This window comes from Myotis nattereri, assembly GCF_964212035.1.
Source record: "Myotis nattereri genome assembly, chromosome: 14".
Classification (NCBI taxonomy): Eukaryota; Metazoa; Chordata; class Mammalia; order Chiroptera; family Vespertilionidae; genus Myotis; species Myotis nattereri.
The window spans coordinates 33,559,613-33,573,064 of record NC_138089.1 but is presented as its reverse complement, the minus strand read 5'-3'; the positions used below and the strand labels follow the sequence as shown (position 1 = coordinate 33,573,064).

At 38.1% G+C, this 13,452-nt stretch overlaps 1 protein-coding gene across 2 annotated transcripts in view; it reads left to right on the top strand.

Moving 5' to 3' along the window:
• PPP2R3A (protein phosphatase 2 regulatory subunit B''alpha) overlaps positions 1 to 13,452 on the top strand; it is a gene marked incomplete at its 5' end in the record, with an annotated part of 153,306 nt that overhangs the window by 115,605 nt on the left and 24,249 nt on the right. For both annotated transcript variants that reach the window (XM_081106169.1, XM_081106170.1), the window contains 3 exons: positions 816 to 991; positions 1,703 to 1,821; positions 3,806 to 3,912. In XM_081106169.1, coding sequence (XP_080962295.1) covers positions 816 to 991; positions 1,703 to 1,821; positions 3,806 to 3,912 — 402 coding nt within the window. The remainder of the gene's footprint in view (positions 1 to 815; positions 992 to 1,702; positions 1,822 to 3,805; positions 3,913 to 13,452) is intronic.

The following is a 13,452-nucleotide window of genomic DNA, read 5'->3' as shown; positions in this document are numbered from 1 at the left end:
CCAGGGGCTGCACCTAGGGATTGGGCCTGCCCTCTGCTACCCGGGAGCAGGCCTAAGCCAACAGGTCGTTATCTCCCGAGGGGTCCCAGACTGCAAGAGGGCACAGGCCAAGCTGAGGGACCCCCCCCCCCCAGTGCACAAATTTTTGTGCACCGGGCCTCTAGTCTATATATATAAAAGCCTAGGCGACTGTTACGACTGGTCGACCGAACGACCAGCTGGTAGCTATGATACACACTGACCACCAGGGAGCATACGCTCAATGCAGGAGCTGCCCCCTATTGGTCAGTGCGCTCCCACAGCCAATCTCCCATGGCCAGCCAACCTCCCGCAGTCCCTCCCCCCTGGCCAGCTGGCTCTGATTGGCCCTGATAGGCCTCGATTGCTGGCCAGGTCGAGGGACCCCACCCATGCACGAATTCGTGCAGTGGGCCTCTAGTTGTAAATAATGCTGTAATGAACATAAAGGAGCATATATTCTTTCAAATTAGTATTTCAGGGTTTTTTTTAATATATTCCCAGAAGTGGAACTGCTGAATCAAAGAGCAGTTCCATTTTTAATTTTTTGAGGAAACTCCATACTGTTTTCCAGAGTGGCTGCACCAATCTGCATTCCCATCACAGTGCACGAGAGTTCCCTTTCTCCACATCCTCGTCAACACTTGTTCGTTGGTATTTTTATGATAGCCTTTCTGACAGGTGTGAGGCAATCGCACACATATGTAACTTTTATTTAAAAAGAAGGTGGGCATAATAAATCTGAATGAATAAAGGACCTGTACAGACCATTGCTAATGAGTGTCCCTCTCTCCTAGCATCGAGTATTGGTTCCGCTGCATGGATGTGGATGGGGATGGTGTGCTCTCCATGTACGAGCTGGAGTATTTCTATGAGGAGCAGTGTGAACGGATGGAAGCCATGGGCATCGAGCCCTTGCCATTCCATGATTTGCTGTGTCAGATGCTTGACCTGGTGAAGCCAGCCAGTGATGGTAACATTGCATAAAGCGCCATTTTCACTGGTCATCTCTGTAATAGCGTGGGGCATGTAATCCTGATTGTCCTAAATTATTTAACTTTACAGAGTCTTTCATGCAAGCTTCCAAAATACAGTTTTTAAGTTTCTCCTTTACTATTAGTGTGGAACCAACACTTGATGCAAATCCTGTTTAAGAAATGGGATTTTTTTCCCATGGAAACAGAAAGTAACTAGTGATTGCCAGGGGCTTGAGGGCGGGGGTAAAAAGAGATGGAGGAGGGACTGCTTGATGAGTATGGAGTTCCCTTTTGAAAGGTGAAGAAAATTTTAAGGAAATCAATAGTGGTGATGGTTGCACAACACTGAGTGTACTAAAAGCCACTTAAAATACTTTAAAATAGTGAATTTTATGTTATGTGAATTTTACCTCAAAAAAGGAAAGAAATGGGACTTTTATAATAAAACTAGAGGCCCGATACATGAAATTCGTGCAAGAGTAGGCCTTCTTTCCCCCAACTGCTGGCACCAGCTTCCCTCTGGCACCGGGGACCTTGGGCTTCCCTCGCAGCCCCGGCTTTGTCCGGAAGGACGTCTGGTCTAATTAGCATATTATGCTTTTATTATTATAGATAAATGTTTACATATACTTTTTAAACTTCAGTAGAAGTTTTTTTCACTTGCCAAAACAGGTCTTGGAATTTACCAGCCCTGTGTTTTTACATAGGCAAAATAACTCTACGGGATCTGAAGAGATGCAGAATGGCTCACATCTTTTATGACACTTTCTTTAATCTGGAGAAATACTTAGACCATGAACAGAGAGATCCCTTTGCAGTACAGAAGGTACAGTATAGTTTTAACTTCTATTTGAGGGTTGTAATATCAGGGGCAGTGTGCTACAGATAAAAATGGTTTCTGTCTGCAAGAACTTGATATTTAAAGAAGTAACATTTAAAACATTTCATCACATACTGAAAAGAGCATAAAGGACCTAGAGCACATCTCTTCAGACAGCTAATCAAGTTTAGATAACCTACATCTGCCTGTCATAGAGTGAATTGTATGGCCCATGTGCATTTACATATATATTAGAAACTAGTTACAAAAAAATGTGTTTGAAAAAACTTCTAATTTTAAAATATATCAAAAGGTACATCTGTATTAGAAAGTATATTGGACTTGATTTAATTGTATCATGCATTTCTGGGATGACCTGGTAAATAGCTTTCCCCATCATAATGACAACTAGAAGCTCTCTATGATAAACAAACTTCAGATAATGTAACACTTTTTCAAGTGTTAATGATTACTGTTCATGACTATCAGTTTGAAATCATTCTACACCTAAAACAGATGAGCACCCTTCCCTATACAAAAACCTATGGACCCTCAGAAAACCTGAACATACGACCCATGTCCAAAAACAAACAAAAAGTAGAATATCTCCACTTCCCCTTCAACATTCATTCCCCTGTTTTAAAAATAAAAATTATGTTAATACAAAAAGACTGTTTCAGTTGAGTCATACAGGAGTACAACAGGAAACTTTTACAATCTTTTCCTTTCCTTCTACATGTTGCATAACCTTTTGACCTAAATAGTAGTAAGAATACAAAGATCACCTCCTAAAATACAAATACTCATTGCCAATTGTAAGTCTAAAAACACATGCAAATTTCAGAATGTTAAAAGGTTGGGTTGGAGTCCCTAAAATGGATTAAGTGTAATAATTAACACATTATATGATCAATTTTTAGGTATTTGCATTCTTCTAGGCATAATTAACCCTACATCCTAGGAAAATGCTAATTCATTATCATTATAGAAAAACATATTTTACCTGGAATATATAATCCATGATGTCCATATTATAGAAGGAAAAGAAAATGGCCTTTCCCCCCTTTATTTCTTTTATTTGTGTTATAAATTTTACTGTTATATTTTACCTTTAAATTTTACTTTTCTTTATAGGAGGAGCTAATTAAATTTGTTCTGATGTGCAAAAAAAAGAAAAAAATGATTAGTCAGAAAGTGCTCAGTTAAACTCCAGACACTGTTGAAGAGACACTGGTTATATAGAAATGAAAAAGACTTAGTATATAAAGAATAGGTATATAGAGATGAAAAAGATGGAATAGTAAAAGGTGGAAACCAAGCATATACTATAGCAAAGCAATTATTTGAGGTAGAAAGGCTGTTTCCAGGAAGACAGCAGAGATGACATGCTGGATTTTATTGTATTTATTTATTTATTTTTAATATATTTTTATTGATTTCAGAGAGGAAGGGAGAGGGAGAGAGAGATAGAAACATCAATGATGAGAATCATTGATTGGCTGCCTCCTGCACACCCCACACTGGGGATCAAGCCCACTGGGCATGTGCCCTGGACCAGAATTGGACCTGGGACCCTTCAGTCCGCAGGCCAACACTCTGTCCACTGAGCCAAACCAGCTAGGGCTGACCTGGATTTTAAAGAAGCAGTAAAAATTTGCCAGAGGAAGGGGTGTCATATGCAGATGTCATATGCAACCCACAGGTCACTCCAGATAGCTATTGGGCAAAGTGCAAGGGAGGAAGTGTCTAGAAAAAGGTCTCTGATTACAAGGCTAAAGAATGTAGGCCTAAAGAATTTAGCTGATGGAGAGTAGACTATAATTTTGTGATTGCAGGTGTGGAAAATCACTTTAGGAATATTAATACTTTAGCACTTCTTTTAACAATGAAACATTTTCAGATAGGTTTTTTTTCAGTGATCCATAAACCTATCTCCAGTTCTTTGTCTTTAATTATTTTTTCTTTTCTGTGCGGTACTCTTTCCAATCAGGATGTGGAGAATGACATGCCTGAGCCCTCTGACTGGGACAGGTTTGCTGCTGAGGAGTATGAGACGCTTGTAGCGGAGGAGTCTGCCCAAGCACAGTTCCAGGAAGGGTAAGTGAATCTCCCTGTGTCTTGTAGAACCTTTTTAGGAGAGGTACCCATATCAGGAAATATTAAAACCACCTTAAAAAATCAAGCTAGTAATCCTTTCCTATTTTTACAATTTTTGAGTATCATAAACATGAGTGATTTTAAACAACTTTAGTTGAATGACTATTTTCCCCAGCAGTCTTTCTCTTTCCTTCTTAATTTCCTGAAGAGCCTCCTCATGTCCTGTTTCCTTTAATGAAGTTGTACCTTTCACTGGAAACTAAGATTGTTGTGCAGTCACACTACTTTGTTAGTGATGTCAGTGAACTCTGTAAACATGGAAGGAGGCCAGAAGAACTGAAAAGCTTTTTTAAGTAATAAAAGATGATCATGTTTAAAACAAATCTTTATCATATATGGTCTTCTGCATTCAACCCTGAACACGAAATAACTTCTACATGGAATTTATAATAGTGTATTATCCCACAAAAGGACCATGATAAGAAATTAAATCATGAGACTTTCACTGCTTAGAACATTTCATAACTTTATAATTTGTTGGCTCTTTCTATCACCTAGGGATTCCTCCTCTAATTCTTCTTTAGTCATTGTTTCTCTAAGGCTCTCAATGAATACTTATTAAAGTAGTGCATTTTTAATAAGCAGTACATTCATATAACTTAATATTCAAAGAAACAACAGTCAAAAGTTTCTTACTATTCAGTCTTCCTCCCTTAAAACAACCACTGTTACCATTTATTTTGTGCCCTTCCAAAAATACTCTCTTCCTCACATTCTCACTCTCTGTTGCATATATGTACATATACGGAGAGAGAGATAGATACACACACACACATGTGTGTGTGTGTGTATAAAAGCAAATATACATTTTTTATTTTTTCTCTTACACATATGGTAGCATATTATATCCACAGCTTGGTACCATGCCTTTTCCATAATATAAAGTTTCTATTATACAAGATGAGTAAGTTCTAGAGATCTGCTAGTATACAACATAGTTACCTATAGTTAAAAATATGGTATTGTACACTTACAAAATATATTAAAAGGATAGAGCTCATATTAAATGTTCCCACAACACACACACAGCCCTAGCTTGTTTGGATCAGTGGATAGAGCATTGGCCTATGGACGGAAGGGTCCCAGGTTCAATTCCAGTTAAGGGCACATGCCTGGGTTGTGGCCTCGATACCCAGTATGGGTCGTGCAGGAGGCAGCCAATCAATGATTCTCTCTCAACATTGATGTTTCTATCTCTCTCTCCCTCTCCCTCCCTCTCTGACATCAATAAAAATATATTAAAACACACACACAAATACAGGGAAATTTTTTGAGGTAATGGATATGCTTAGTACCTTGGTCGTAGAAATGACATCACAGATGTAATTATGTCCAAACTCATCAAGAAGTATTCATTAAATATGTAGAATTTTTTGAATATCATGTAAACCTCAATAAAGCTAAAAACAATAACAGCAAAGATTAGAAGAACACCATGGTAAAACAAACACTTGTATTTTACGATCACTGAGATATAAATGAGGCTTCACAAATATTTTGGGGGCCTTGAGTGTATGAGGAATAAATTACTAAAAGAATAACTGAAGCCCGAGCTGGTTTGGCTCAGTGGATGGAGCATCAGTCTGCGGACTCAAGGGTCCTGGGTTCAATTCTGGTCAAAGGCATATGCTCAGGTTGCAGGCTCGATCCCCAGTAAGAGGTGTGCAGGAGGCAGCCAATCAATGATTCCCTCTCATCATTTATGTTTCTATCTCTCTCTTCTTCTCCCTTCCTCTCTGAAATCAATAAAAATATATTTAAAAAATAAAAGAATAACTGAAGGTTGAGGGAAAAAACAAGCCAATAAATTGGAAACTATTCCATAGCTATATCTAATGAATGTTTTAAGTTTTTTACAGTTGCATAATAGTCCACTGTGTTGTTATACTGTTATTTTACAATCCTCTGTATGTGGACATTATATTTTAATAGTTCACTTTAGAAATATAATGTTGCAATGAATAATTTTTTTTTTTTTTACTACGAGCGAACATTTATAAAAGCTGGGGACAGTGAAACAAGGAAGTGCTTAGCATAGAGGAAGCAACAATAGAGACCTAGGCTGGTCTGCCCTAGTTCTCTGGGAAATCAGAGGAAAGAGGGCCTTGGAGATGGTTTCATATGGTTAGCCCTGGGTGAGCTGCTGCTGCCCATTGCTCTCCTAAATGCAAGTCTCCCAATGTCCTTTAGAGTTTATGAGATGCATGCCTATGAGGAAGAAGTGGGCGAAGAAGAGGGGGAAGGGAATGGCGTGGGCATGCTTCCCAGAGAGAGAGTGTGCCACAAAGAATAATTTCATATACCTGTTACTTTACACTCATGTAGGATAAATTACTAGATGTGTATATAGCAAACATAGCATACTTGCAAAGCGTTAGGATTTTAGAAAAACCAACAAGAAATGATGCAGACATCCAAAACTAGCAACAGTATGGAGCCATTTCCATTGCTACGCCTAAAAGGACAAGAAGATGAAACCATCATTGGAACTTGAAGATAGTAACTATGGAGAGAGTCACCTGACTGTATATTGCTGGCACTTTCCATTAGCTTCCAACCAGAAACCAAAAGATAAGAACCCACTGCTGTGGTCCATTCGGGTCACCCTCCTCGGACACAGAGCTAGGGGGAGAGTAGATCTAGTGGAATAAACAGAATATCCAGCTCAATAGATAACATCAGTTAGTCCTACATAGAGACCATACCATTTGTCACCCCTACCATTAAGTCTTCAAAATCTTTTTTGAGAGTAATGAAGAAGCCATCACCAAACCACTTTCTTTAATCTGAAGATTTCTTTAATATGTTTAGTCACAAAACTAGGGTCTCATTTTTATGATAATGACCTGGAAACCCTTAAAATCATTCATCATTCATTGATTATCCCGAGACTGCATACAAAGAAAAGACAGGCAAGTGGATTCACAAACCTGATTTAAAGGTTTTTGACACTGAGCATCCTTAGGCAGAATTAGGGCAATTTTACTGATCTTATGAAGCAACATCACTGCTGTTAAGAACGTGTGTGGATACTTGTAACAGTGAAAACTCTGAGACAATCTAAGTGTCTAATAGGAAGATTAATAAAATTATCCTATGAACAAAATAAGTATCAGAAAGAAAATTAAGTGTAAGAAAAACAAAAGGGATCTGACATATACACTAATGAAAGAGAAACATGCAAATTGGTGTCACTCTGCTATGCCCACCAGCCAATCAGGGTGACTATGCAAATTAACCCAACAAAGATGGTGGTCTTATACATACACACACACACTTAGTGGCCAGATTATTATGACCACCTGACGTTTGTAGACAAATTAGCTATAATTTTGCGCTGAAATTGCTAGAAGGCCAGACCATTATAAACGTCTGAATAGCACAACATACCTCAGTATCGTTGCTGATCAAGTTTATCCTATCATGTTAGTGTATCCCAATGGAGATGGCTTCTTCCAACAAGACAATGTGCCATGCCACGGTGCTCATATTGTGCAGGAGTGGTTTCAAGAACATGAGGGAGACTTTACCTTGCTTAGGTGGCCCCAACAATCACCAGGTCTCAATCCAATTGAGCATTTGTGGGACAAAGTTAAAAGAGCAATCAGGCAGCTGGTATTGATCAGGCATGGTATCAGATTCTTCGCATCACCTTTCAACATCTCATGGAGTCAATGCCAAGAAGAATCGCTGCAGTATTGAAGGCAAAAGGTGGCCCAAAGAAGTACTGATGGGGTGGTCATAATAATCTGGCTAGTCATAATAATCTGACCCCTCAGTGTATATATTGGATAGGGCAAGCAGAATAGGAAAAAATTCAAAGATAATAAAAAAGCTTTTTTTGAAATGAAGACCTAACTCTGAAAGATCAAATTCTCTTATACAAGATTCTCTTATAATCTAGGAAATACTTGTAATTATTGACCCCAGATATGTGTGGTGAATTTATCAGAATTCAAAGGTAAATAAAAGCTTATTGGGGAGGGGGTTCATTTTTCAAAATGCAAGTCACCAGACAAGGGCAAAAATTAGTCTTGGCTCAGATACCTCCACAGTAAAAATAAATACTGGAAGACTGTGAAACAATATTTACAACTTTCTCAGAGATAGAAAGTCTATACCCAGAGACTTTACACTAACCCAATATGACATTCAAGCATGAAAACACAAATAGACATTTTCAAACATGTAATAACTGGAGGGAATATAGCATCCATGAGCTTTTCTTTAAAAAGGACATAATCATAAAACCAGGAAACCAACCAATAAAGAGCCCAGACATAGAGCAGCCATGGTGGAAAAGAAATAATAGTGTGACATCAGCCACATGGCAGAGTAAGAAGATTCCTTTGTTTCTATCCTTAAATTTACAACAAATCAGACAACTATAACTCAACAAAGGAGTCCCTGTTCAACACACAAACATACCTGAATGATTTACCCAATGGTACATCTAAAGGTGGGCCTATTGGAATGAGATATGGAAGCAAGACAAGGAAAAGGACAGAGATGATGGCTGCAGACACAGTTGGGTGCCCACTGCAGCCCCAGAGAGAATGGTAGTAATGGAGAAGTCGAGCTAGATCCCTCACACTACCACCTAGAGCAGTGGTTCTCAACCTTCTGGCCCTTTAAATACAGTTCCTCATGTTGTGACCCAACCATAAAATTATTTTCATTGCTACTTCATAACTGTAATGTTGCCACTGTTATGAATCGTAATGTAAATATCTGATATGCAGGATAGTCTTAGGCGACCCCTGTGAAAGGGTCGTTCGACCACCAAAGGGGTCGTGACCCACAGGTTGAGAACCACTGACCTAGAGTATAAGAGGTTCAGAAGCAGTGTTCCTCAGAGAAAAGGCATCTCCCTTCCTCCCTTCCCATCATGGCAAACCCCAGTAGAGGTGGCTGGGAAGTCTTAGAAAGTACAGTGATGCCAACAGCCATTGCTGGCAAAGGATGGAGCCACAACATGGCAAACTTTCCACGCATCCAAACAGCCAGGTAGAGAAAGCTGTACAATAGTGCCTATGGGTGATGCCCCATAACCCAATAAAATTAATGAACATAAGGAGTACTTTACCAAAAAGATTAAAACTATCAAAAACAGGCAGAGAGGTAGAGCCATAAGATTGCAACTTGCCTCCCTTGCCCCATCAATTCTATTAGCAGTGGGGCCAGTGACCATTAGTGAAAAGGAAATAGCTCTAAGAGCTCACAAAGCCAGTTCTCCATTGCCTGCCACACCAGTTCTCTATTCCCTCCATTACAGTGGTGATGCCCCATAACCCAAGCAAGCCAGTCACAGAGAACACCCATTATCCCAGTGCATACATGGCATTTTCCTTAACTGAAATAATACCAATCCACTGTAATCCCAGAGGCACAAATAGTGCAAGTAAGAGAAAACAAAAACTTGTGCTATAACACCATCTACTGGGGGGAAAGTACCCTGCCTGTCAACCTGCTGAATTGTTGAGATCAAAACAGTATCTAAACAAGAAAATAGCTGAATAGCTCAAATTTGTGTCCGAGAAACAATCCATCAAATACCATGAACAACTAAGGTAACATGGGAGCACTTAAAGAAAATGAAAAGCCTCCAGAAGCCATGGAAGACTGTCACTTAAATGATAGAGAATTTAAGACTGCAGTTGTGAGGAAGCTCAGTGAGTTACAAGAGAACTCAGAAAGGCAGTTCAATGACCTCAAAAATAAAATTAATGAACATAAGGAGTACTTTACCAAAAAGATTAAAACTATCAAAAAGAACCAAACAGAAAATCTGGAGATGAAGAACTTAATTGCTTAAGAGAGAATTAGCAAACACGAAGACAGAAACTAGAAGGAAGAAGAGTATTTAAAAATGAAAGAACTCTATGAGAACTATCTGACTCGGTCAGAAAGAGGAACATAAGGATAATAGATATACCAGAAGGAGAAGAGAGGGAGAAGGAAACAAAGAGCTTACCCAAAGAAATAATTGATGAGAACTTTCCAAGCCTATAGAACGAACTGGACTTTTGAAATAAAGGAAGCTAACAGAACAACTAATTTTATCAACCCAGAAATATCTTCTCCAAAACACATTTTATTCAAACTATCAAAAATTAATGACAAAGCCCTGGCCGAGTGGCTCAGTTGGTTGGAGCACCTTCCCATACACCAAAAGGTTGTGGAATGATTCCTGGTCAGGTGCATTCAGGAGGTAACCAACCAATCGATGTCTCTCTCTTTCTCTCTCTCTCTCAAATCAAAAAACATATACCTGGTGAGGATAAAAAAAATTTAATGACAAAGAATTCTCAAGGCAGCCAAAGGAAACCCTATTATATTATCATTTTTCAATGGAAACATTATAAGCCAGGAGAAAGTGGAAGGAAATATTCAAAATATTGAAAGGAACTGTCAGCCAAGGATAATATATCCAGCAAAATTGTTCTTTAGCTATGAAGAAAAATAAAGGCTTTCCCAGACAAACAAAAGCTGAGAGAATCTACTGCAAGACCTACTTTACAAGAAATTTTTAAAGGAGCTCTTCTACCAAAAACCAAAAAAACAAAGTATATAAAACTGAGTACGATGACTATCAGACATAAATAGGAAATTGCAACTCTACTTCAGAATAAGATATTAAACACTTAGTTTAAACATAAAGGTTAAATGAAGGGGATGTCATTAAAAAATAACTAGCTACTACAATTTGGTACAATATAAAAAGAGATAATTTGTGACAACAAATTCATGAAAGGGGAGAAGGAAAGGACTGACCACTCACAAGGGAATGAAGATGAGATGCAATCAGAAGAAAAAGGACTACTGTATGTATGAGGCACTTTACATGAGGCTAATGGTAAACACACACAAAAAGTCAGAGCTGAGACACAAAACCTAAAAAAAAGAAAACAGGAAAAAAAAATCACAGAAAACTACCAAACTGGCATAGCAGACATAATCACAAGAGAAAGAAACAATGGAGATAAGAGCAACCAGAAAACAAAAAATAAAATGGATATAGTAAGTCCTCATATATCAATAGTTACCCTAAATGTAAATGGACTGAACTCACCAATCAAAAATCACAAAGTAGCAGAATAGATTAAAAAGCAAGCTCCAACTATAAGTTGCCTGCAGGAGACTCCTCTCAACTTCACAGACAAACATGGGCTCAAAGTGAAGAGGTGGAAGATGATATTACATAAATGAAAAAGACTCAAATCAGAAATGAAAAGAAGTTAGAATGGACACCACGAAAATAAAAGGATTACATGAGAATTCTATGAAAGACTATATGCCATGAAATTTGATAGGCTAGAAGAAATGGACAAATTATTTGAAGTATACAACCTTCCTAGGAGGAAAATCTAAATAGGCCCATCACTAGTAGGAAACTGAAACAGTAATTACAAAAAAAAACCCAAAAAACTGACAATGAACAAAAGTTCAAAGCCATTTGGTTTCACTGGTGAAGTCTACCAAACATTAAAAAAAGATTTTTAATATTGCCCAGCTGGTGTAGCTCCATGCTTGAGAATCAGCCTATGAACCAGGAAGTCACAGTTGGATTCGTGGTCAGGGCACATGTCAGGGTTGTGGGCTTGATACCCAGAGGGCATGCAGGAAGCAGCCAATCAATGATTCTCTCTCATCATTAATGTTTCTATCCCTCTCCCTTCCTCTCTGAAGTTAATAAAGTATATATTTTTTTAAAGATTTAATACTAATCCTTACTAACCTCTTCCAAAAAATTGGACAAGAATGAATACTCCTAACTCATATTACAAAGCTAACATTACCCTGGTACCAGAACCAGGCAAAAATAACTCACCCCCAAAAAAGAAAATTTCAAGCCAGTAGCTCTAGTTTACATGGATGCAAAAATGCTAAACCAAATACTAGCAAATTGAATACAATATATTAAAAGGATCATACATCACAATCAAGTGGGGTTCATTCCAGAGATGCAAGGACGGTTCAGCATCCACAAATCAATCAATGTGATATACCACATTAACAGAGTAAAAGATAAAAATCATATGATCCTATCAATGCATGTAGGGAAAATATTTGACAAGATACAACATCCATTTATGATAAAATCATACTCGATTGGGGAAAAAAATGAAAGATTTTCCTCTAAGATCAAGAGCAAGATAAGGGTGCCCATTCTTACCACTGTTTTTTTTTTGTTTGTTTGTTTTTTAATTTATTGCTTAAAGTATTACAAAGGGTATTACATATGTGTCCATTTTATCCCCCCGATCCACTGTTATTAAATATAGTACTGGAAGTCCTAGCCAGAGCAATTAGACAAGAAAAAGAAATAAAAGGCATCCAAACTGGGAATGAAGAAGTAAAACTGTTACTACTTACAGATGACATAATTCTAGATATAGAAAACCCTGAAGAATCCACCAAAAAGCTATTGGAAGAAATAAGTAAATACAGTCAAGTTGCAGGATACAAACTCATTATACAAAAATCTGTTGCATAAAGAAAAATGAAGAAAACAATCTCAATACAATCATGACAAAAAGAATAAAATGCCTAGGGCCGAAACCGGTTTGGCTCAGTGGATAGAGCATCGGCCTGCAGACTGAAGGGTCCCAGGTTCGATTCCGGTCAAGGGCATGTACCTTGGTTGCAGGCACATCCCCAGTGGGGATTGTGCAGGAGGCAGCTGATCGATGTTTCTCTCTCATTGATGTTTCTAACTCTATCTCTCTCCCTTCCTCTCTGTAAATCAATAAAATATATAAAAAAATAAAAAATAAAAAAAAGAATAAAATGCCTAGGAATAAACTTAAAGGAAGTAAAAGACCTGTACACTGAAAACTATAAGACACAGTTGAAAGAAACTGAAGAAGATATAAAGAAATGGAAAGCTGGCAGCAAAATCTCAGACATCTCTCATAGCAGTATGTTTACAGATACATCTCCTAAGGCAGAGAAACTAAGGAGAAAATAAACAAATGGGACTACATCAAAATAAAAAAGCTGCACAGCAAATAAACCATCAACAAAACGAAAAGAGAGCCCATTGTATGGGACAGCATATTTGGCAATGATACAGCTGATAAAGGGTTAATATCCAAAATTTACAGGGAACTCATACAACTTAACAAAAGGAAGACAAATAATCCAATTTAAAAATGGGCAAAGGACGTAAATAGACACTTCTTCAAAGAGGACATACAGCCGAAACCGGTTTGGCTCAGTGGGTAGAGTGTCGGCCTGTGGACTGAAAGGTCCCAGGTTCGATTCCGGTCAAGGGCATGTACCTGGGTTGCGGGCATATCCCCAGTAGGAGATGTGCAGGAGGCAGCTGATCGATGTTTCTCTCTAATCGATGTTTCTAACTCTCTATCTCTCTCCCTTCCTCTCTGTAAAAAATCAATAAAATATATTTAAAAAAAAAAAAAAGAGGACATACAGATGGCCAAGAGACATGAAAAAATGCTCAAAGTCACTATCTGA